The sequence below is a fragment of the Mauremys reevesii genome, linkage group 12, assembly GCF_016161935.1.
Source record: "Mauremys reevesii isolate NIE-2019 linkage group 12, ASM1616193v1, whole genome shotgun sequence".
NCBI classification, from domain to species: Eukaryota; Metazoa; Chordata; order Testudines; family Geoemydidae; genus Mauremys; species Mauremys reevesii.
Window position 1 is genome coordinate 33710039 of NC_052634.1, and position 24737 is coordinate 33734775.

The 24737-nt window shown below is 48.8% G+C and overlaps 1 protein-coding gene across 1 annotated transcript; it reads left to right on the top strand.

Annotated features, from left to right (window-relative positions):
• Positions 1–3959: 3959 nt before the first annotated feature.
• Positions 3960–24152, top strand: LOC120375540. The gene is made up of 9 exons (XM_039496241.1): positions 3960–4115; positions 7880–8003; positions 8242–8365; positions 10434–10620; positions 11934–12069; positions 12401–12711; positions 13574–13724; positions 17177–17264; positions 22690–24152. Exons 2-9 carry the CDS (start codon positions 7945–7947, stop codon positions 22780–22782), a joined length of 1149 nt encoding a protein of 382 aa, XP_039352175.1. The 5' UTR covers positions 3960–4115; positions 7880–7944; the 3' UTR covers positions 22783–24152.
• Positions 24153–24737: the final 585 nt, after the last annotated feature.

Consider the following 24737-nt stretch of genomic DNA (forward strand, 5'->3'; position numbering starts at 1 on the left):
CAGGAATGGTTACTTCTGTTGGGTACACTCGCTGTACTAGAAACACAAGGAAGAAGCTGCACCTTTCAACTTGCTTATGTATTGGGAGATATAAACGTGCATTCCCATTTCGCCGAGATACTACACTTTTAAGCCTGTGGACAAGCAGTTTTAGTGTTGACGTTTCTGAAGCACGTTTTAAGGGGGGAAATCTGCTTCGGGGAGTAGTTCCTAGGAAGTCAAAGAATATTTGGTAACAAAAATGAAACCTTCCTTGTATGCTCCCCTGTCATGCTGCAAGAGGTGGCCCATCTCCCTGGCTCGCCATGGCCTGTGTTATCACAAGAGTTTGTACAGAGATTGAGAGATGTGGCCTTGATTTGAGTTGATTGGGCAGCAGAGCTCAGGAACAGCAGATAAATATTGGGCACCCAATGACTTTTGTTGCTGTTTTGTCCTCTGCACGTCTAAGTGGAAATAATCAAGGGCCGATTTCTCTTCTGATTTACACGCCTGGACTTGGGGCTCGTCAGGTAGAGCAGGCTGCGACCCAAATGTGTTCCCTACTTGTTGGCGTGCAACAACCACAGCACAAGGTTTCCACACAAAGGTCATCCCCAGCCTTCCGGGTCGGGCTGGGGTGCTGGGAAAGGAGGCGAGGAGCGAATTCCGGAATCCGGGGTGGTGGGGAATTTTCTACGGCCCTGTGGTTTGAAAACTACAGATATGAAGCAAGTCCCTTTGCTCTGGGGTTTATAACATGGACTCATAGTAGCCTGCACCCATTTTCAAGCAGCCCTCATTAAAGCGCTGCATGATGCGTTTGTCTGGAAACAGGCAGGTCTCTGGCTCTGCCTGTTGGTCCTAACATCTCTGGCAGGAGGGTGTGGTGTCACTTTAGTGACTAAATAACGAGTTGTTTACAGATCTAGTAAACAATCCAATCCCCCTGAACTTCCCCCCCACAGAGGCCTTCTTGTTAAGAGCCCCTGCTAAAGCTAGTAAAACAGCCCCACTCTCTCTGGGTTGGCACAAACCAGTCCCATTGGGGTCTCGCTCCGTCCTTTTCTTGCTGTTTCTTAGAAGGGGAACCACTGTTCCCCCCCATGCTTGGTGTATGAGCCTTCCATCTAAGGCATCTAGAGGGACTCAGTACTCAGTGTTTCAAAAATGTTAGACTGCCAACCTGTGTCGTAGAGATGTCTTTTGTTTAAAAAACCCCATGAATAAAGCTACTTTAAGGGAAATTACTGCTTCGTCCAAGCCCGAAGAGCTATGAGATCTTTGCTCACCAAATATCATACGACTTGCATTTGCCATGCCTTTTCGGTGGCTTTAATATTATGATCTATTATAAATAAAGGGCATTTCATTGATTGATTTTAAAATGAAATTAATAACTGGAAAAAATGGTCAGTATTTTTTTTAAACCTAGGACAATTATAAACTACTGTATTCTGTCATTTACTTTCTAGAATCTCTAAAGTATATCTAAGTATAATCTAAAGTTCTCCTGTGAAATGCTGGCTGTGCAAACCCTTCCATGGCTGGATCATTCTTGTGTTTTTATTTTAAGTACAAATAAATATGTATAACAAATTTAAAAGTATGTAATTAGTAATTTGATATGTCAGGTGGCGCCTATTTTATATGTGTGCGTTCCCCCGATGTTAGAATCTGGCTACGCCACTGGCCACAAGTACTCCTCATTCCCATGGAAGAAATTCTGTATGCTCGGACCCTGGTTGTTTTCTAAGATTGAAATTAGGTTTTATTTGGCACTGGGTGCAGATTGCGTAACTTGCTTAGTTTCCTGTTTGTCCTGTGTTGGTCATTTTGTTGCAGTAAACCTTCATGAATTATTAAACATATAAGAAATAATCACAACAAACAATCCTGAAATAGACTCCTTTTTATACTTCTATTCTTCAAATAATCCAATAACTTCCAGGCATCTAAACGGCCTCTGGATTCCTGCTGAAAGTTGCCCCCTCCCCATGAAATCTAAAAGGGCACTGCTGCTTTCTGTGAGTTCCTTTTTAACCATCCTATACAATTATATAACAGGGTTATCATTATTTATTGTATTTGCTAGTATGGTTCAAAAACACGATGGAAAAGTTTCTGATTTCTATTAAATTCTATGGCATTGTCACAAGGAGAGAGACTTGCCATGCATAACCATCTAGCTGAGCTGGTTTTTGATTTGCCTATCTGAATGTACTGTGCTCATCATCGGGATAACAGAGTGCCTTACACGTTTTGAAATTTGTATTACCATTTTCCTTGTGTAATCCCACTTGCATGAGCAAAATAAGATTTTTTTTTTAAGGTTGGGCAAATCAAGGTGGATTTCCACCATGATTCCAAGAAGCACATGTTCAGCCTGGGAGTTGTGGTTTTGATGCAATCCAGGATTGGGCCCCAAACACTCAGGTCCTAGAACTGTTTGCAACAGCTCAGGCGTTGTTGTGCTAACAGAAAGGTTTCCTCTCCAATTTCCCTTTAAAATAAATACAAACAAACGCTGGCATTGGGCACAGGCCAGAGGGGGGAAGTTTCAGGGCTCCCCAATGCAAAATTGCAAACAACTGAAAAGGGGGATGATATGGAAACACCGGCTGGACTTGAATTATAGGGGGCTCAGCTGGTGCCCCTCAGCTTTGTGACCCACTCTCCCCTTTTGCAAATAGTTTAATCCTCCATCACCCCCTCGGCCCCTCCTGCCCAGCGCAGATGGCTTAACCCTCTCAACGGTCCTAACCCAACCCCCTCCAGAATTCAATCCCACTCCTCGCCCCTCCCTGGTGCACGTGGTTTAAGCCTCTGCTCCCCAGTGCAGGTGGGGCCTCGCGTTGCTTCCCTTGCAGCACTGGGGGGGCGGGGGGCTGTTGTCTCTCCCCCATGCTGGGCTGGGAGGTGGGAAGCGCTCCGGCCCTTGCAGCACTGGGGGGGCGGGGGGCTGTTGTCTCTCCCCCATGCTGGGCTGGGAGGTGGGAAGCGCGCTCCGGCCCTTGCAGCACTGGGGGGCGGGGGGCTGTTGTCTCTCCCCAATGCTGGGCTGGGAGGTGGGAAGAGCGCTCCGGCCCTTGCAGCACTGGGGGGCGGGGGGCTGTTGTCTCTCCCCCATGCTGGGCTGGGAGGTGGGAAGCGCTCCGGCCCTTGCAGCACTGGGGGGGCGGGGGGCTGTTGTCTCTCCCCCATGCTGGGCTGGGAGGTGGGAAGAGCGCTCCGGCTCTTGCAGCAGGGGGCTGTTGTCTCCCCATGCTGGGCTGGGAGGTGGGAAGAGCGCTCCGGCTCTTGCAGCAGGGGGCTGTTGTCTCTCCCCCATGCTGGGCTGGGAGGTGGGAAGCGCTCCGGCCCTTGCAGCACTGGGGGCTGTTGTCTCTCCCCCATGCTGGGCTGGGAGGTGGGAAGCGCTCCGGCCCTTGCAGCAATGGGGGCTGTTGTCTCTCCCCCATGCTGGGCTGGGAGGTGTGAAGAGCGCTCCGGCCCGTGCAGCACTGGAGGGGCGGGGGGCAGTTGACTCTCCCCCAAGCTGGGCTGGGAGGTGTGAAGAGCGCTCCGGCCCTTGCAGCACTGGGGGGGCGGGGGGCTGTTGTCTCTCCCCCATGCTGGGCTGGGAGGTGGGAAGCGCTCCGGCCCTTGCAGCACTGGGGGGGGGGCTGTTGTCTCTCCCCCATGCTGGGCTGGGAGGTGTGAAGAGCGCTCCGGCCCTTGCAGCACTGGGGGGGCGGGGGGCTGTTGTCTCTCCCCCATGCTGGGCTGGGAGGTGGGAAGCGCTCCGGCCCTTGCAGCACTGGGGGCGGGGGCTGTTGTCTCTCCCCCATGCTGGGCTGGGAGGTGGGAAGAGCGCTCCGGCCCTTGCAGCACTGGGGGGCGGGGGGCTGTTGTCTCTCCCCCATGCTGGGCTGGGAGGTGGGAAGCGCTCCGGCCCTTGCCCGTGCAGCGTTCACACGCGACGGCCCAGCAGTAAGTCGGTCTGAACCGAGGCGGGGCCTGCGGGCGCCTGGCCGGGGGTGTGGGCGGTGCGGAGCCCCGAGCTCCCCCCCGCGGCAGGTCCCGGCGCCGCTTGGCATCGCTGGACCGGGAGGGACTGGGAGCGGTGCCCAGACAGCGATGTCCGCCCCCCGGAGGTACGTGGGCTGCGCACCCCGGCCCGGGCCCGCCTTGCTGCGGGGAGAGGGGGCAGCGGCCCCCGCCATTCCGCCGGCCCTTGAGTAGCGGCTGGACAAGAGGCTGTTCCAGACCCACCCAAACACCTCGGTGGGCTCCTGCCTGCGGGCCCTGGACGCGTCTGAGCCCCCCTCCCCCCCGCTGCCGGCATTAGAGTCCCCGCCCTGCCAGGCCCCGGGGGCTGCTTCACACCCCGCTCCTTCCCCCCCTCCCCGCGTGGGCGAGGCCTCCCCCGCATCACAGGAGAAGCTTCTTGGGCCTAAGTGCCTGGCTGTCACCTGGGAAACTCCTGTGCCTCCACCAGAACAGTCTGAGCTGTGGGACCCCACTGGTGAGGTGGGGGGTTCCCAGGGCTCCAGCCCCTGCTCCGGCTCTTCCCCGGGGCCCCCACTTCCTTGAACCCTGCACCCACCGCGTGGGCAGTGGAGCCACCCACTCCCCTGGCTCCCAGCTGTGCCCCCTGCGAGTTCTGGGGGGTTCCCCCTGAGCCGGGAGCAGAGCAGGCTGGGGCCCCACGCCTCTGTGGGGGCTGGGGGCCGGCTACTTCCTGCGGGAAGTGGAGTGACCCAGCCCCAGCCTGCTCCGCTCCCCTGGCTCCCAGCTGTGCCCCCTGCAAGTTCTGGGGGTTCCCCCCAAGCTGGGGAGCAGAGCAGGCTGGGGCCCACGCCTCTGTGGGGGCCGGGGGCCGGCTACTTCCTGCGGGAAGTGGAGTGACCCAGCCCCAGCCTGCTCCGCTCGCCTGGCTCCCAGGCTTGGGAGGAGTGGGGAACTGTCCCCCAGCACTCGCCCGCCCCCTGCTCCCTCCTACAGCCCCACCCCCAGCACCAAAATAGCTAGAGACAGCTCTGGATTTCCCCATTGTGCCCTGGAGAACCAGGAGAGTGTTCTTGGCCCACAGCATGTGGAACTTCCAACCACTGGATGGGCACCACCCCACTCTTTCACAACTTTGAACATAGTCAAAGACACAATTCCAGACACAATTTCTGTTCTAATCGCTGTGGACGCGTGTAGGATGACTTCTTCCTCCCACCTGGTTTTTTTTGGGGGGGGGGGGGTTGTTTGTTTTGTTTTTTAAGTGATGTCTTTATTTGCTTTTGGGTTTGTATTTTAGTTTTCATCTATTGTTTGCAGGCTAGGAAATTCTTTTTAAGGTGACTTGTTCAAGGACAGCTGGGAGTGACAGCGTGGTTGGCTGATGATAAAGTGTTTGTCCTGATTAGTTTTGGAGCCAAAATGAGTTATTAAAATGATTTTGTTGTATGGATATTGCATGTCCTACCTCAAAGGACAAGCTGCTGAGCCAGTCAGCACTTAAAATTCCTGTGCCTGCTGAGGGCCTGATCCAGTGCCCCTTGAAGTCAGGGGAGAGATTCCTATTGACTTCAGTGGGTGTTGGATTTGTTCCTGTCTGACTGGAGGTTGAAAATGAAAACTGGACGCCCATTTCAGAACCAGTGTAAATGCAACCAGGGCTTTGTCTCCACTAGAAAAAGAAAAGTGCATTTTTAAGCCATGTTAAGCTAACCTGTGTTTAAAGTCTTGGTGAAGACAAGGGTGTTGTAGTTTTAACTCATGTTAGCTAGTCAAGGTAAACTTGATTTTCCTAATCTTCAAGCAATAGATTAAAAATAAAATATAAAACTCATGCTAAGCAGCCAAATAAAGGCATCATTAAGGTGAAAGTCCCTGTGCCTTATCTCCTTTGGGATTATACGGTGAGATGGCCAGCTCGATGCGAAACCTTTTTTGCAGTGAAGACAAAGCTTGAGTGAGGGTCTGCAATGGATGACTTGCCCATGTGGTCTAGTCTACTTAGCTAAACTCTTTCTCTGGTTCTTAGCCAGTTGCATTCTATCCCAGGGGTTCTCAAATGTTATTGCACTGTGACCCTCTTCTGACAGCAAAAATTACTACATGACCCCGGGAAGGGGGACCAAAGCCTGAGCCCACCCAAGCCCCGCTGCATCTGACAAAGTGGCTATTCACCCACAACAGCTCATGCTCCAAAACGTCTGTTAGTCTATAAGGTGCCACAGGACTCTTTGCTGCCTTCCCAGATCCAGACTAACACGGCTACCCCTCTGATACTTGACAAGAATACAAGAGACCAGTGAATCAGCTACAGGTCACGTGTCCCTGTAATTTATTGCACTGTGGAATTTTAGATGCTCCAAGTCAGTGTTTTTCCAGTGAGCAGCCAGTAACTTGATCTCACCTATCCAGACTGAGGTTTTAGTTATTCCATTCTGCTGGATAATTAGATTTTGCACCACCTGGTCAGTGGTTATAATTATGTAGCAGACCAAGTGTTTTGGGGGAGGATCATTTTTATAAATAATTATTTGAAAGATCCCACATATTCAATGTTTGCTCTCTCTAACTTTTACTGATGCTCATTTGCCCTGTGTTTTAGCAAGAAAGGGCTTTTGTTCTCTAAGTTAGATGATTACAAAGTGTTCCACAGTCTTGTTATTTGGGGCAAGTCACTGCACCTCTCTGTGTCTCCTTTTTCCCACTTGCAAACCTGGAATGCTTCTTGTCTTAACAGGAGGATTGAGAGGCTTAATTACTCTTTATAATTTGAGACAGTCAGGTAGAAAGTGCTATAGAAGTGCAGTGAAGTATTTTAACAGATAGCATAAGGGAGAATTAGAAGCTAGCAGTGTGTCTTGATAGGGAGGGGAGTGTTGGTCTAGCAGCTCACACATCAGATGCCGTTTCTTGGTTGTATGGAAGAAGTGTCTGGACGAATATAAGCATGAAGCGATTCATGTCGCTGCTTAGTAAGAATGAAAACAAGGACCCTCCACAGGCCAAGCTGCTGGATCTAGCAGGACAACTCTGTGGTGATATTCAGAGCGTGTCTCCCAGCCTGGAGAAGCTGGTTGAGGCAATGATGGGGTGCAAGCTTCAGGAGTATTTCCTCACCAACATCAATGTAGTCCGAGCCTGTGTGCTTGTCCTTATCCACAGGGGACAGCATGACACAGCCTGCAGACTTCTGGAGGTAGGAATGTGCAATTAGTGGTTACTTCAGTGGAAATACAGAGATGGCGAAGAAGTGGTGTTAGACAAGCTCTGATAACATACATATCAGGAGTCAGAACATCCCTGTTGAGGTCCCTGAGGAGTTTGGGGGAGGGGTACACAGTGCTGAGCTCTGTAGGGAAATCATGGACAAAACATCTCTTAGTAAAAGAGAGCATTTTTTTGGAATGTAAAAGACTCCAGGGACCATAGAAGTGCAATTCCCATTGGAATTGGGATCCTTCTTGTGCTTAAAGCTCACCGTTCTTAAGTGTCTTGCTGGATCAGGTCCTGAGTGCTCAACCCCTTGTAGGATGAAGCCCATGGGTGGGATGGTGTGAGGAAGCTTGGGCTGCCAGTGATCGTGCTGTGTGTGTTGTGTGGAGAGGAGACTCCAGTTTCCAGAGCTGTCAGCTTAGGACCACTCACCAGGTCTAAATTCACTGTTTTTCTTTTTTTAAAAAGCCACAGGTGCATAATGAGCTCTTTTCTTGCACGGGGTGCCCTGTGCAGGTTTGAGAAGTAATAGTGGGTCCTGCAAGAGACTCATACTTTTGGGGAAGGCTACCAACTCAGCTGATCCAGCGTGAATCCATTTCAGTACTTTCAGGGTACTGAGGGGTTTTATCCCCTCTGTAAAAGATATTGGTTGACTGTCTGGAGAGGGTGTGCTCAGCCCTTGCTATTGTCTTAGTGTTGCAGGGTGAAAGAGAAGAAGGAGCTGGTGCGACTTTGAATGAGATCCACTACCACAAAGACATGGAGAAACACCACACAGATTCCCTGACATCGGTGCAGAAATTCCGGTGCAGGAAGAGGTACCTTGGCAGGGGGATGATCTGGTGCTCTTCCTTTACTGTAATTTGGCTGGGGGGGGGTGTTAGATGGAAACTAAAAGGCTGTATTCACATCCTAAGATGGACCTTTCTTGGGGAACAGGTTTCACCGTTAACTTGAAACTTTGGCCTACTCCTATTGCAATCAATGGCAAAACTTCCATTGAGTTTAATGGTGCAGTTTTGGGACCTTGGTGATTATACTTTCTTTTCTGCACAGGAATCCTCCACCAGTTTCCCTCTGTCCTGAAGGCACAACGAATCGAAACTATCCAGAAAAAGTGCGCCAAACGCTGTACAGATTTGCTGCAAATGTGACAATGTATCCAAACATGGATCAGCGGGTATGGATGCTATATGCTATAATGCTACTCGGGCTGTTGCTGAACTTTGCCTTGCACAGGAACAGCAGCAGCTACTGTGATCAAGGCGACATAAATGTTTCCGATCTAATCCCTTGTTTCAGTCAGGTTTCGGACTGCAGTTTCTCATCTTTGATCATTGCCCAAAGGAGCGTGCGTTCTAATATTTTTTTAAGCTTAAGCAAAAGAAATTCAGTCGTTCTGTGGAGCAAAGAAGTGGGAGAAAATGTCTTCCCTGTTATAATAGTGTTCTAACAGCTCTAGTGTTGAAATGGCTGGGTGAAATTTGGCAGGGAAATAGCTCTCCCTGAGAAGCACCGTGGGTGTTCTGGTGCTAACTGGTTGTGATTTGACTGAGTTATAACGCATTTAAAAGTGCACTGTGTTTTCTTGCTAGGCTTGTAAAGTTTGCAGCCAAAATAGTCAGCCCTGTGCATATGTGTATCTAGCTTAGCTGGACAGAGACAAATGTTGTGAAAGTGGCCTCTGAATGAGCCAGGACTTGGCAGGAATCCTTGTCTGATTCAGAGTCCTGTGGCATGTTATAGACTAACAGACGTATTGGAGCATGAGCTTTCGTGGGTGAATACCCACTTCGTCGGATGCATGCACCCAGAAAAGCTCATGCTCCAATACGTCTGTTAGTCTATAAGGTGCCACAAGACTCTTTGCTGCTTTTACAGATTCAGACTAACATGGCTACCCCTCTGATACGCGTAAAAACTGCAGCGCTCCTAAAATTTTCACTCAAGGGGCTCCCTCCTTCAAACCCCCACGGTGTATGGGGAACAGGTTATTCTGGACATGTTTAGCTTAGTTCTGCATTGTGAAATATGTTTTTAATATACATTTTCATTAAAACAGCAGCAACTTACAAAATCTGTGTTAAGAGAATGCTAAGGTTGCTCAGTTAAGCGCTTAGAAGTCAGGAAATGACAGTGGAAAGTAGCAGACTAGACCATAACTTTGTCCTGTTTGTGTGGGCATTATGCTACATGGTCTTGTAATTTATCCAGTAGTTTAATAAAATAGATAATTTTTCTACAGCCTTAGATATGTGCATGTGTGCTACTTCGAGTCTCTTAAAGTTATTTTATGCAATGCACACAACAAGCCATTCTTACACACTATTCCACTGATTAAATACAACCACATAGAGTAACAGTGAAACTTGATAGCATGTATAAGAGCCCCAAGTTTGTGACTAAATTAGCTTTGTAGTTAACTTCCTTGAATTACACCCAAGGAAGGTTGCACTTCTCATTGAACATACATGTATGTTGACTACATTATTGCACTACTTACTTGAGAAAGAGGAAAATTATATAAATAGCCAAAATCAATGAAGACAGACTATATTATCATTATGATAATGAAACTAAGTTTAAAAGTATGAAAATATATTGCAAGATGCTACACATCTAACAGAGAAAAGATTGTTATACTGTATTTAACAAATCTACGATCATTTAACGAAAGATCATAGTAATGAATATATACAAGGGAGAAGAGTAAAGGTTACATGTGCAATGGCATTTCTGGACTTCTGATTGCTTAAATCAAATGTTCTCTTAATGTAGATTTTTTATGTAATACACAAGAGATTTTAAAGACCTGTCGTAGATTATTTTTTAAGGCCAGAATGGACCATTATGAGAGTTTAGTCTGCATAAGGCAGGCTATAGAATTTCACCCAGTGGTTCCTGCATTGAGCCCAATAATTTGTGTTCCAATGGTAAATTACCTTCAGCTAATGGAAATAAGCACATTTTTGAAAGTGGTTATTTATACCCATTAAATTACAAATAAGGCAAAACCCATTGGGATTCTTGGGGTTCCCTTTCTCTCATAGGATGTCAAGGGAGAATTAGCTTTTTCTACTCTCTTCCTCTTCATGAGCTGATCAATCAGTGGGAGCTATGCATGTTCTCTGGGGACCTGCATGAGGGTCTGGAAGCTCATATTGTCTGATTGCTTTTGGAAACTGGAGGGACAAGCATGGTTATTTGGGTGTGGTTTATTCTTTTTCCCTGGTTACCTGGATTTGCAGGACACTTTGGCTCAGGATACGAACTTGAAGCCAATTCAGGTCTATAACTGGTTTGCCAATTACCGTCGTCGTCAAGGAGCCCAGCTCAGGCGGCTGGAAGAGCTCATCAGTACAACCGATGAGGAGCCTTCAACTCGCCAAGCAAAACATCAGCCTGATAGTAGATCCTGCATTCCACAAGCTGCAGGTTGGTCTCCTCCCAGTGGGCTTGGGATGTGGTCCAGGCAAATGGAAGCCTGTTTTAGGATCACCTCTTGATAAACAGAGGGGCAGTATTAGCTACCCCTGCTTCCTTGGGATCAGTAACTCAGCATTACTGAATCAAGCAGACATGGCAGGATTATGCTCTGGTACACAGGCCTCCTCTTTGCGCCGTTAGAATCATAGAATCTCAGGGTTGGAAGGGCAACAAAGAATCCTGTGGCACCTTATAGACTAACAGACGTTTTGCAGCATGAGCTTTCGTGGGTGAATACCCACTTCTTCTGAGGGTTGGAAGGGACCTCAGGAGTTATCTAGTCCAATCTGCTGCCCAAAGCAGGACCAACCCCAACTAAATCATCCCAGCCAGGGCTTTGTCAAGCCTGACCTTAAAAACCTTGAAGGATGGAGATTCCACCACCTCCCCAGGTAACCCATTCCAGTGCCTCACCACCCTCCTGGTGAAATAGTGTGTCCTAATATCCAACCTAGACCTCCCTCACTGCAACTTGAGACCCTTGCTCCTTGTTCTCTCATTTGCCACAACTGAGAACAGCCGAGCTCCATCCTCTTTGGAACCCCTCTTTAGCCATCAGTGTGTGGAAATAGGGAGTTTGTATCAAAGTCACCTCCTCCCTGCAATGAGGGCAGCACTCTATTCCTATTGGGCATCATTGCTGACACAGTGGGTGTCAAAATGGGCAAGGCAGAGTTGCCCCCTATTGCTGCATCCAACTGTTATCATAGTAGACACCACTCTGGAGAGGGTATAGCAGGTGTCACGGCAGTTGACAGTGCTCATTCATTGGTGAAGTTGGCATCTGGTTCCTTCCAACCCCACACCTCCATGGAGGTAGCATGTCACTTTCCTAATGTCTTGCCCTTCACCAGCCTGGCAAGTGAAAATCCAAAGGTTGCACCTACATCTCTCATGGTACCCAAATGCCTTGTCAAGGTTGGACTAGGTGCAAAGCGCCAAGCTAGGTCATGAATACTAAGAGTTGCTAGCAACATAATAGTTTATAACTAGAGGAATCCGGCTCCCCAAGCTAATAAAGGGGATAGCCCAGTGCAGCCATGTGACCCTGGACCCACAATTCACTTCAGTAAAACCTGAGCATTTCCACTGCACCATTCCAGGGTCATAACTGGAATTCAGTCATTAATAATGACGGGGAGAGCCCTGTTGTGTTTGCCCACTAGCACCAACCTTTGTTAGTTTCCTTTCCGAGTCACACCTGTACTGACCCTAGGGCTCCCAGGAGTCTCGGGTCACCTGCCCTGTTCTATGTCTTGCAGATGCATTTCATGCAGGCATTGACTCAGAGCACAAAGAGATTAATACCCTCATGCCCTGTGGTCCGGGGTGGAAGCAATCAGCTGTGGGTCTGGACTATTCTGCTGATGGGACCTTTTCAACGTTGCTGGAATCCAGGTGATGTATGAGGGAGTCTCATCATTATAGCAGAAGTGCAGTGACTGCGTGACTTTAGCCTCCCTCACAGGACTGACATGCCCATCAAGCTGGCAGTGCCCAGGGAGGCCACTTTGGAGCCTTGACTCCTTTCACAGATGGGAGTGATCAGTGCCCCAAAGTCAGCTTCAGCCATTCTGAGCAGCTGGCACAGACTCCCCATCCCCCTGGACTGGTGCTCCGGGTTCAGCTGGCAGTAACTCCTTTCTAGGAGAGAGGAGGCTTGGGGGCGGGGCTGCTAGAGATACTGAGAGCAGTAAAGTCAAGCCTCTCATTCACTGCATCCCTATAGCTTTCTGCAGAGTAGTGCGGTACAGGAAATGAGCTCAGCCAAAGCTTCTGTGACCCCTGGCAACATGGAAGAGCCAGCAGCTTTCTGCACTAAGGCTGAGCACGGCATAAGCCTTAGTTCTGCCACCATGGAGACTGGACAGACGTCAGGTTACACTGCCACTGACCCCAGGCTGGAGAACTTTGTCCTGTGCTCCTGTGGCTCACTTCCCTTCCAAACCCAACATCTGGACACAAGGCAGCCAGCTCCCAATGCAGGAGTCGTCTCTGGTGAGAGCAGCCAGGGTCCCACGTGGAGCTCTGGTACAGCAGGTGAGTGGAACTGCCCTCTCTTCCGAGCCATTGTTGGTTTGAAAACTCCTTAATTTTTTGTCTTAGACCTTCCTGTTTCCACAGGCAGCCTCCTGTGTCTAGTGACAAGCAGGGGAGCTGGGCTTAACCTGAGCTCTTGGGTCCTGCTCCCAAAAGGTCAAGGAGCAAGGCTGAAAATCTAGACCACTCGACTTGACCCGGGTTATTTTTACCCCGTATCTCTTTGCTCAGGCTGCAGGCCCTCCAGCCACTTACGCTTACTCCTTAGCTGCTCCTCTGGCCAAGGCCCTTCAGCTGTTTGCTGTTCACCTTACTCGACTGCTGGCTTTTAAATATTTAACCCCCCTTGGTTCTCATCAGCCGGGTGCTGCTTGCCCTGGCACTGGCTGGGCAATCCCTCAGCAGGCACTCACCTCCTGGCTGTGTGTCACTCCAGGGCACCCAAGGCCTCCTGCTAGGAGAGAGTATCAGTCCTTCAGAAACACGGCCTTTTTCACTTTCTTTTGTCCTTACTTGCTCCTCCTTGTCTTTCGCACCTCTCCCTTCCTTGCCCCTGCCTTCTCACTGGCTCCTTCCAGTCCCACCCCATGTAGTCCACTGGTCCTGCAGCTTCTCCCCCTTCTCTGGAATTGGACACATTCATTCATGTCTCCAGAGCTGAGAAGGGAAGTTGGATGGAAGTGGGTGGGGAGAGGAGCAGCCAGTTGTGCAGCAGCTAGGTGCTAGCTAATTACTGTGGCTGGCCATAATTGCAGATGTGGGATTGTAGTGCATCTGTCACGCAGCCTCTGATGAGGGAGGCTGGGGTTTGTGGGCTGAGCCTTGTTCTCTGCAGCTCTCTTAACATTGGCATTTACTTCAGCAGGTGTCAGAGCTTCTATGAGCAGGGTCCCTGGAGGTGGCTGTATTGAGGCCAGTTCAGAAAGCATCAGTCACCAGGCAGATTTAGAGCTTGAAAGTTTCGTGCTTAGAGAAGGACAGCTAGGGTCCCTGGAAGCCATTCTTCCCCACAGGTAACGGGAGTGGAGGACACAAGTGAGAATGGAGTTCTGTGCTCAGTCCTTTCCCTGGTCTCCAGGCTCCCTGCCTTTGAGTACGGCTTAGGGAGCTGTGTGATGATACTTCCCACACCAGGGGCCTGATTCTCCCAGTGCCCTGGCCTTGTATTGATGTCTTCAGCTGTGCACGTAATGTGTGAAATGCTACGTAATTGCACTTACTGTGTGCAGCATAAGTGGCTCCACATGGTGCAGGGCAAAGGGGAATCAGGCCCCCAGTCTTGTACGAGAAGGGATAAATCTATCCCACCCCGGTCTGAACTGGATTGAGGGTCTGAACTGCTTGCCCAGCTTGTTTCTAACAGTGGATGCCACCTGTCCTGAGTGTGATGGGCCCGTTCTCAATCCTGACAACTGGGTTTATGGAGCCTGTGAATCGTCCTGAAATAGCTTTTGAAGATGCACAGCATCAGGCCAAGATTGCAGCTCCTGAACTCCAGCTGCGCTGTCTGTCTCTTTTCTGTGCCAGGATTTCTGGCTGTACCAGATACTTCATGGTTGCAGGTTTTCCCTGGCAGGTTTTGCAGCTCATGAGATGCAAAAAATGCCCTGGTACCAGCATGACGTTACATAGCAGATGATGTTACAGAGCAAATACCATGAAGTTGTTTTTGTTTACTGACCTGAAAGACAAAATAGAAGCCGCAACCTCCTAGTCCAGTCCTTCTCCTCCATTCCTACCATTTGTGTAATAATGACATTATCAAATACTATGTAATTAATTCTCACAGAAGTCCTAGTAGGTAGGTAAGCATTATCATCCCCATTTTATGGATGAGGATACTGAGGCATGGAGAGGTTGTGATTTGCGAAGGGCACAGAGGGAGTCAGTGTGAGGGTTGGGAGTAGAACTCAAACCCTCTCATTCCCAGTCCCCTGCTGAAACCTCTTGACACGTTTCCTGTCTTCCCCAGTTGGCCTGGTGCCTGCAGCTCATGCCAGGACTAGCATTTCAAATATTCCATGCTGGGTGGTTTGGGATTGCCCAGACCTGGGGATTGTAATAGACTCAATGGGGCAGGGCTACAGGCTGAGTTCTGGGAGTCACATGGTCTTAAATAGCAACTAAAGGTCAAGAAGGATCACAGAGGAGCCACTGGTGACATTATGGCTGTGTAGAGGAGCGGACTCACTCCTGCGGCGCCTCTTGCTGGTGACTTCTGGGAATTAGCTCATTCCAGCTCCGGAGCTCCCTCTGCAGGCCAGTGATCCGCCTGTCCTCTGGCCCCCATGTCCCTCCCTGGACCCAGTGCCCTTTTACCTGGAGTGCTGCCCCCTGGCAGAACCCCCTCAGTCTTAGGGTCTCCCCTTCCCAGGGAACCCCCACCCACTATTCCCACTTCACCTCAGTATAAAGCTACTGCCAGTCATCATCTAGCCCCATGCCCTGGGGCAGACTGCAGTATCAGCCTCCTCATCACTGGCAAGGAGGGTTTGGACCTGCTGCCTTTGCCTACCCCTACGCTGCCCTCTGCAACCCCCGGTACCTGTTGGCCTTATGCTAGGCTGCAGCCTGGGGCTTTCCAGGCTGGAGCTCCTCAGGCCTTTCCCCAGCCCTGCTCCACTCAGGTACTCTGCTCAGGTCCCTGCAGAAAAGCCCATCTCCCTCTACAGCCAGAGAGAAACTCCTCCTCCTGGCTTCCAGCCTCTTTATACAGGTCAGCTGTGGCCTGATTGGGGCGTGACCCAGCTGCAGCCACTTGCCAATCAGCCCAGCTTAGTAGCTGCTTTCTCCAGCCGCATTCCCCTCCCAGGGCTGTTTTTAACCCTTCAGGGTAGGAGTGGGGATCCACCCCACTACAGGCTGGGTTTAAATCCATATGTTCTGTTTCTAGACTGGATCATATTTATTTTTAAGATATGTTCTGCAGTTGGGGGAAACGTACGGTAAATGTCTCCTTGTTGCAATATGGGACTTGGATACATAACCAATGTCAAGAAGCTGCATGCCATCCCTCCTTATCATACTCCTGGCTGTGGTAACTCTTGCTGATTGCAAGGACACCCAGACATGAGAACAGGTTTAGTTTCCACTTCTCCTATCCCTGCTGCTACTGCTGCTCATTGACTTATTACCTGCCTCAGTTTCTCCCAGGAGGATCCTGAAATTGGCACAAGATGTAGACTTTTCAAAAGTGATGCAGGCATTTGGGGACCTGAGTCTCATTAAAAGCCAGGGGGACTTGGGGCTCCTTTGTCACTTTGGTGTTACCCATGGAGACTGGAAGCCACAGAGAATTGGTCCTGCTTTGAGCAGGGGGTTGGACTGGATGACCTCCTGAGGTCCCTTCCAAGCCTGATATTCTAAGATTCTATGATTGTCCTTAATTGTTATGGGCTAGACGTCTAATCAGTGGACACCTGGCCCAATGGTAAGAGGGGAATACATTTGTGCTTGGTGGGCCACTGTAACCCCAGCTAATTTTTGCCTCAGAGGAAAAGCTCCAGTTCCTTCCACCTGATAATAACTACAGTAATGAATAATAATATCGCACTAAACTCTTTCCATCCGAGGATCTCAGATATTAATGAAAGGAGCCTCTCAAACACCCTGTAAGGCAGGTCAATGGCATTGTCCCCTCTTTACAGATGAGAAAAATGAGGCCTAGAAAGGGACATGACTTACCCAAGATCACATGTTGTCAGTGCCTGGAATGGACTTCAAACCACATGCTCTCACTACCAGATCACGCTCTATCCCTTATTGGTTGGTGACAGTTGCAGGGGCAGATCTACAGGTCAACCGAGGGAGTCTCAGTCTGTTTCTGGTGCTCACCCTGACTGGACTTGGCCTGAAAGCTCATTAGAACAACTCCAGTAGATTTCCTGCATCTGTTTATAGTCTATCTTAAACCCCTGGACTGTATCCAAATCCGGCTTTGTGATTTGCAGGGCTCAGGGCTGCAAGGAAGGAGTGTGGGAGAGGAATTGGACTATCTGGTCGTGCTGCTGGGTGGGAAGAGTTGTGTCCAGCAAGTAAACTGTGGCTCCGTGTGGGGCCCCAGGCCATTGCTTGTTCAGACCAACCTTGCTGTGTCCTCCTTGCTCCTCTGGTTGGAGTGAGTGAAATTTGGCGCAGCTCATGATTCCTGCAGAGCAAATCTCCCTAGTGATGGGCATTTGAAACAGAAAAGCCCACTCGCCCTCATGGAGCAAGAAAACCTGGATTTTCCAGACAGCTCTCACTGCAGGATCTGTTTAATCAAACCATTCTAATAAGGGTGGGAAGGTGGCGTGGGTTTACGTAGAGCTCACCAGTATGTGCACAGAACCTTCTCCTGCAAATGTCCCTCCAGACCTGCTGCTGGGAGGCTAAAGTAAATGGTGGATGGTGCATGATTGCAGAAGGAACACCCAGGAGGTCCCAGATTCTCATGTGTGCTAACTTGTTCTGATGGTTTTTCCAGTTCCCCTCAGGCTGTGCTTGGCAAATCCCAGTGCCCACCTGTTTCCACATCCCATCTGGAGGAAATCCAGGCCTTGGGACACAACCAGGTAAGAGAATGCACTCAGCCTACAAAGGAAGAGACATCTGGAGTGTAATCCTCTCCAGATGGAGATGGGAGATGTGAAGTGGAAAGTAGGGGGCTTCTTTAAGGATCATCATGATGGGACAGATAACAACAGCATATCCCATTGCTGACGTTATTAGGATGTGCTGAAAAGATGCACACACATGTTTTATTTCCAGGCTCTTCCACCAGAGGTAGGTCCCCTTGCCCGACCAACATTTTCAAATGTGGCTGCCTAAAATTAGTCCCAACATTGGCGTAAGCACATAACTTCTTGCTCTGATTCTGTTAGGTGCTGAGCACTCCTAATTCCCATTCATTTCAGAAGAGCTCAGAAACATGCAGTGCATGTTGGGTGCTGGGCTCTTTTGAAAGCGGATGCTGAACTCTGTACAGGAGCTGAGCTCTTCCGAAAATCCAGCCTTCTTTGTAAGGGTGCCACCTAGCTATTCCAGCCACAGCCTTTTATGAGGTGGCATTATCTTTAGGAGATTGAGCATTGAATGTCTACGGTTTAATTTCCACTGGCTTTCTCCCTCAGTACAGGTGGGATTTATCTCTTGTGAAAGAAATGTTTTTAGCTCCTCCCTCAGCCATGACATCATGTCCCGTCTTATAAAAGAAAGTGAAGATATTGGTACATTTTGGAGCGTTTCTTTTTGAGAGCTGTGAGGCAGGTTTGACTAGTGTTCCCCTTTCTCCATTACTATTATCTTGATTCCTGTGTCCCTTAAAGGTCTTGGATCCTATGTAAGGCAGGCTAGCCTGGCTCTGACATTCATGCACATTGACTTGGCTATTTGGGGCCACTGCCTGTAATCTCAGGATATTTACAGTGCGATAAGATTTCTTCCTAGGTAGAATATAGACTCCATCAGTGCTGTCCTTTGCTTACTGGCTTTTGCATGCTCAGAGGCAAATCTTTGAAATGGGAATCGCTGGTAAGCGATTTGGGTCTCTGACTGAGAAGCCTGGTATGGGGAATCCCAGCCGTCTGTTGCTCAGTCCCATTATTTGGTCACAGAGGCCAGTAGGCATTCAGGAAGGATTAGCTCCTGGTGGCATATTAAAGATGTTGATTCATGTCCTAGCAATTCTTCTCCTTTTAATGCTCAGAGACACCCCTCTGCCCCAAGGTCTCCAAACCCAATCTAGGCAAGTTGTCAGAGGCCAATTCCTTGGGCAGTGTCCACCAAGTACTAGAGAGGGATTTTCTTTCACATAAATTGCTTCTCCAAAATTCAACGTGTCACTGTAGCTGCTGATCCTGCAGCCCGTATTCTTATAACACATAGTTTAACTCACTGTTTGTGCACACTGTAGGTGGTCTGCACAGAACTGTGTATGGCTAACCACCCTAGATTGTGCATGCTTAAACCGTATGCACCTTCTAACAGCAGCTGTATGGTTTGAATTAGGGATGTAAACTATGAAATGGTTAGACAGTTAACCGATAAGTATTCGTCTCACCGTTCATATATTGCAGTTAACGTTGGGGTGGGGGTGTCACATGATGGGATGGGGCTGCAGAAGCCGAACTTTCCCAGCCTCTGAGCTTGAATGTTACTATGACAACTCGGTTGTCACCGGCCAGGAAGGGAAGGGAGGGGACGCCCAAGCTGTTGGTGGGACCCGATGTGTGAACGTGTGACTCTGCCAGTCCCCTCCTCTGCGGGGAGAATCCCTGTGACGGGGCATGGGGAGGAGCCTCCTTCCTGAGGCAATGACCGGGTGGGGGAGAAGGGGCACCTGCTGCAGGGGGTCCGCCTCATGGTGCCACAGCCTGTCCCTGCCCCCCAACTGCACAGTTCAGACGGCTGCAGCCCGTGCCCCTCAGGAACCTCTGTGTGCTCAGCACGGGTGTGTCTGGGCACCCAGCCCCACCGTCCCCTTGGCCTCCCGTGGTTCCCGTACAGGCTGGGGATCATTTGCATGCCGCCTCCTCCTGGCCTGTTTGCCGTGTATCTGCAGAGGCTTTCAAGGGACCCAGTCAGGTCAAAAATACTATATATTGAAAGCACAGATCTTCACTTGGGTGCCAGTACTAGGCCAGTGCGGCCTCTGAAAAGTGACAAAGATAATATATATGTGGGGTAGATTGTGAACTTGTTAACGATTAAATGGTTAACCGATATAATTTTAATAGTTTAACTAGGTACTTTTAAAAACGATATTTACACCCCTAGTTTGAATCTATTCTCCCAGCGTCATTAGCATTTTAGATATGACATTCATTACAAAATGTTTCTTACTGTCCCTGAAAAGGCAGCAAAGAATCTTGTGGCACCTTATAGACTAACAGATGTTTTGGAGCATGAGCTTTCGTGGGTGAATACCCACTTCGTCGGATGCATGTAGTGGAAATTTCCAGGGGCAGGTATATATAAGCAAGCAAGATGCAGGCTAGAGAGAACGAGGTTAGTTCAATCAGGGAGGATGAGGCCCTGTTCTAGCAGCTGAGGTGTGAAAACCAAGAGAGGAGAAACTGGTTCTGTAGTTGGCAAGCCATTCACAGTCTTTGTTTAATCCTGAGCTGATAGTGTCAAATTTGCCGATGAACTGAAGCTCAGCAGTTTTTCTCTGCAGTCTGGTCCTGATGTTTTTTGCTGCAGGATGGCCACCTTAAGATCTGCTATTGTGTGGCCAGGGAGGTTGAAGTGTTCTCCTACAGGTTTTTGTATATTGCCATTCCTAATATCTGATTTGTGTCCATTTATCCTTTTCCGTAGAGACTGTCCAGTTTGGCCGATGTACATAGCAGAGGGGCATTGCTGGCATATGATGGCGTATATTACATTGGTGGACGTGCAGGTGAATGAACCGGTGATGGTGTGGCTGATCTGGTTAGGTCCTGTGATGGTGTCGCTGGTGTAGATATGTGGGCAGAGTTGGCATCGAGGTTTGTTGCATGGATTGGTTCCTGAGCTAGAGTTACTATGGTGCGGTGTGCAGTTGCTGGTGAGAATATGCTTCAGGTTGGCAGGTTGTCTGTGGGCGAGGACTGGCCTGCCACCCAAGGCCTGTGAAAGTGTGGGATCATTGTCCAGGATGGGTTGTAGATCCCTGATGATGCGTTGGAAGAGTTTTAGCTGGGGACTGTATGTGATGGCCAGTGGAGTCCTGTTGGTTTCTTTCTTGGGTTTGTCTTGCAGTAGGAGGCTTCTGGGTACACGTCTGGCTCTGTTGATCTGTTTCCTTATTTCCTCGTGCGGGTATTGTAGATTTGAGAATGCTTGATGGAGATTTTGTAGGTGTTGGTCTCTGTGTGAGGGGTTAGAGCAGATGCTGTTGTACCTCAGTGCTTGGCTGTAGACAATGGATCATGTGGTGTGCCCGGGATGGAAGCTGGAGGCATGAAGGTAGGCATAGCAGTCGGTAGGTTTTCGGTATAGGGTGGTGTTAATGTGACCATCACTTATGTGCACCGTGGTGTCTAGGAAGTGGACCTCCCGTGTAGATTGGTCCAGGCTGAGGTTGATGGTGGGGTGGAAGCTGTTGAAATCGTGGTGAAATTTTTCCAGAGTCTCCTTCCCATGGGTCCAGATGATGAAGATGGCATCAATGTGGCATAGGTAGAGAAGAGGTGTGAGTGGATGAGAGCTGAGGAAGCGTTGTTCCAGGTCAGCCATAAAAATCATAGAATCATAGAATCATAGAATTCAAGATCAGAAGGGACCATTATGATCATCTAGTCTGACCTCCTGCAAGATGCAGGCCACATAAGCCGATCCACCCACTCCTTAAGCAAATATGCCCCATGCTTCGGAAGAAGGCGAAAAACCTCCAGGGCCACTGCCAATCTACCCTGGAGGAAAATTCCTTCCCGACCCCAAATATGGCGGTCAGCTGAACCCCGAGCATGCGGGCAAGACTCTCCAGCCATACCCTCTGGAAAAAGGCTAACAATATCCTATCATTGACCCATTGTACTAATTACCAGTGTGGCACTTAATTGACCTATTGACTAAGCCCGTTATCCTATCATACCATCTCCTCCATAAACTTATCTAGCTTAATCTTAAAGTCATGGAGGTCCTTCGCCCCCACTGTTTCCTTTGGTAGGCTGTTCCAGAACTGCACTCCTCTGATGGTTAGAAACCTTTGTCTAATTTCAAGCCTAGATTTCCTGACTGACAATTTATATCCTTGTGTCCACATTAGCACTGAGCTGAAATATTGTGCATATTGTGGGGCCATGCGGGTGCCCATAGTGGTGCCACTGATCTGGAGATATATCTTGTCATCAAATTTGAAATAGTTGTGTGTGAGGATAAAGGCACAGAGCTCAGCAACCAGTTGTGGTGTGGCATCATCAGGGATACTGTTCCTGACAGCTTGTATTCCATCAGTGTGTGGGATGTTTGTGTAGAGAGCCTCCAAATCCATGGTGGCTAGGCTGGTGTTTTCTGGAAGGTCACCAATGCATTGTAGTTTCCTCAGGAAATCAGTGGTGTCACGGAGATAGCTGGGAGTGCTTGTGGCGTAGGGTCTGAGTAGAGAGTCCACATATCCAGACAGTCCTTCAGTGAGAGTGCCAATGCCTGAGATGATGGGGCATCCAGGGTTTCCGGGTTTGTGGATCTTGGGTAGTAGATAGAATAACCCTGGTCGGGGCTCTAAGGAAAGAGATTTCCCTGAAAAGGAATTTCCCCCCATAACAGCCATCTTATAGAAGCAGAAAGCAATGCTGCAACAGGAAATAGTAAACAAAGTCCAGTGTGCTGAGAGTTGTGGTGACACTTTTCTGAATTGGATGATGATAAACAGCACAACCTAAGAAATTTCCATCTGACATCCATCTTGAACTACCTGTCACGTTTATTTCTTGGCCTCAGATTTACTGGCATAAAGAGCACTTAGCATCAGTTTCTGTTTTTCTTCTACTGATATAATCTGCTGGAACAAATGTTTTGAAAAGATATTTTAAAATATCTGTTAACCCTTTGTGGGAGGCAGCTGCAGCTCTGAAGAAAGTAACAGAAACACCCTTTGACCCTCTAAGAGCAGCAGGATGAAGCTCTTTCTCTTGGAAAATGACCTTTTTACAGCCATAATATGAACCAGATGAGTAGGAAAGCTTTGGACATTGATGATGAATGAGCCTTTTCTAAGATTTCCAGGGCTCGCAGTCTCTCTGGTACTAGAGCTTTCACATTTCTCCCATCTGCTAGGGAGACAGCCACATTGTGGGTAAACAGTTTTTCCCTTTCACTCTCTCACTCTGTGTGATGACTTTCCCTGTCAGTACCCAGGAAGTGGAACAAGAATTCCTCTTGCTTTCAGCCCCCCCACATATGTGCTCTCCTATCTCTGCTCAAGAAGGAAAACAGGAGCTCCTCCGCAGATGGTAATTGCATCCTTATAAGAAGTGTACAATGAAGCTTGTGAGTCTTTATTTTGTCTTTCAGGTGCTGGAGAATCCACTAATCGATCCCATGACCGACAACAGATTGTGGGCAGCATGGCTACTCTTGGAATTCTCAGCCGGTGGTCGAATGTAACTCGCATAGCGAGACTTTGTATGGTGGTCTGCAGTCCTCCGCTGATTGCCTCTTTCTGGCCAAAAGAGGCAGTGAGATAACACAGTGCAGTTAACTGGGAAAGGAGACCTTTTCTAATTGTTACCAAGTTCATTTTGGCTACAGTTTTATCAAGAGTTTTAATAGTAACAAACAAAAGCAATGCTCCCTGAGGTTCTTGCAGCTCACAGGCTTTAACTGGGATAATGTGAAGCTGCGTAGCCTGTTGCAACTATTTAGTCACTGGTTCTATGTTCGGGTCACCCCGTATTCATAATGGGTGTATCTGGATGAGATAGTTCTGGGTCCATCTATTGTTGATGTTTAATGAAGTTGTGTAAAAAGCCCATTAATTCAAAGGGAGCAAAACCTCAGAAATGTCATCTACAGTGTGGAAGCCCTGTGGGTTTGTTAGGGCTGGAGAATTTGGGACCCAGCTGAGCCTCGATACAAAGCTGCCTCCTCCTGCCTCTGCAGTTCACCTCTGCTGTGAATTCTGGGGCACTCCAGATCCCATAGTGCCACAGATCACACATTTTGGAGCACTATAGAATTCATAGCACCCAACAAACCTTTATTATAGAGGATGAGATGGGGAAAGCCAGATTGTCAGGGCCCAGTAGCAGGTGGACTTTGAATTCCCCATGAAGGTCAGAGGAGTGGAGAGGGTGGGGACATCTGAACCCTTTCAATTCACACTGAGAATTCCCAACTCCAGCTGGACAGGAGCTCTGCAACTGGTCCTAATGGTTGCCTTTCCCACAGTCTGCAGAAGACTGAAACCGAAGGCCTGATTCTCTACTGCCTTGCTCTTACACCTGTACAAAGTGAATGTAGAACGCTGCCATTTTCATTGGGTAGCATATTACATTGACTTTGCATTTATTTTGTAGGTACAAATGACTGCTTGAGGTGCAGGGCAGTGGAGAAGCAGGCCCTGTATGTCCCCAAGTATCTTGCAAAGCAGCTTTTGGGTTGTGCAGTCCCAGATTCCGTCAGACTGCAGAAGTATGTGGTTTCTAATAGAAATTGGTAACTGTATTCAGCAGAAGTCTAATACCTGAATTTTGGGCAAATATCTGAGGCTCCTTACAGCTCTGATCAGAGGAGTACACTGCTAACAGTTCCTCTATCCAGATAAATTTTCCCAAACCAGCCTCCAAGCCATCTGCTTCTGCTCCCTCTCCATTGTGTTTTTTTGTTATATCACAGATCAGGAGCCCTACGCTTTTCCTTTTATCTCACCCTGGGGCTAGAAAATGGAAATTGTGAGAGAAATGGGGTGCAGGGGGGAGGTTTAATTTGCACCCAGGGTTAAAAACACTGAGGGGTAAATCCTTGTTTAGCTTTTGAAGTATTTACCACAATTGTGTATTTAAAAAAAAACAGATTCTGGCTCACCAAAGAGGATCCTCCTTGCCCAGAGTCCAGGTCTGGGGTTCACTGGTGGATGTGTTGTAATGAAGGAAGTTTGCAAATAAAGGTTATGAATGACATCTCTCTCCATGGTTCATTTTCCACAGAGTAGAATATTATGTGGTTATAAAAAGACTTTAAGAAAGCATAATTCCACCAGGCCTCAGGCACATTTGTGGTGTGAACCTGCTACCGCGGGGTATGCAGGGAGCTCTCTCAGGAGTCCATCTCTATGGTCCTTACCTAAGTCTCAGTACCTGCGCTGGCATTTGATCACTTTTTCTAAGGTGGTTTCCAGACCTTTTTCATCTGAGAGACTTGTGTTTGGAGGGGGCTATATGAGAGTGTTGTTTTTTAATGAAAGGGATTTAGATGAATTGGAGTGTATATGTGGTCAGGAGGGGAGCAGTCATTTGATGTAGTGGTGGCAGTGGGCCTCTTTCAAGTCATTTTGAAATGTGTTCTTCCTATCATACCAGACTGGCTTTGTGTGTCATTTTCAATACTAACGGGCTAGTTAA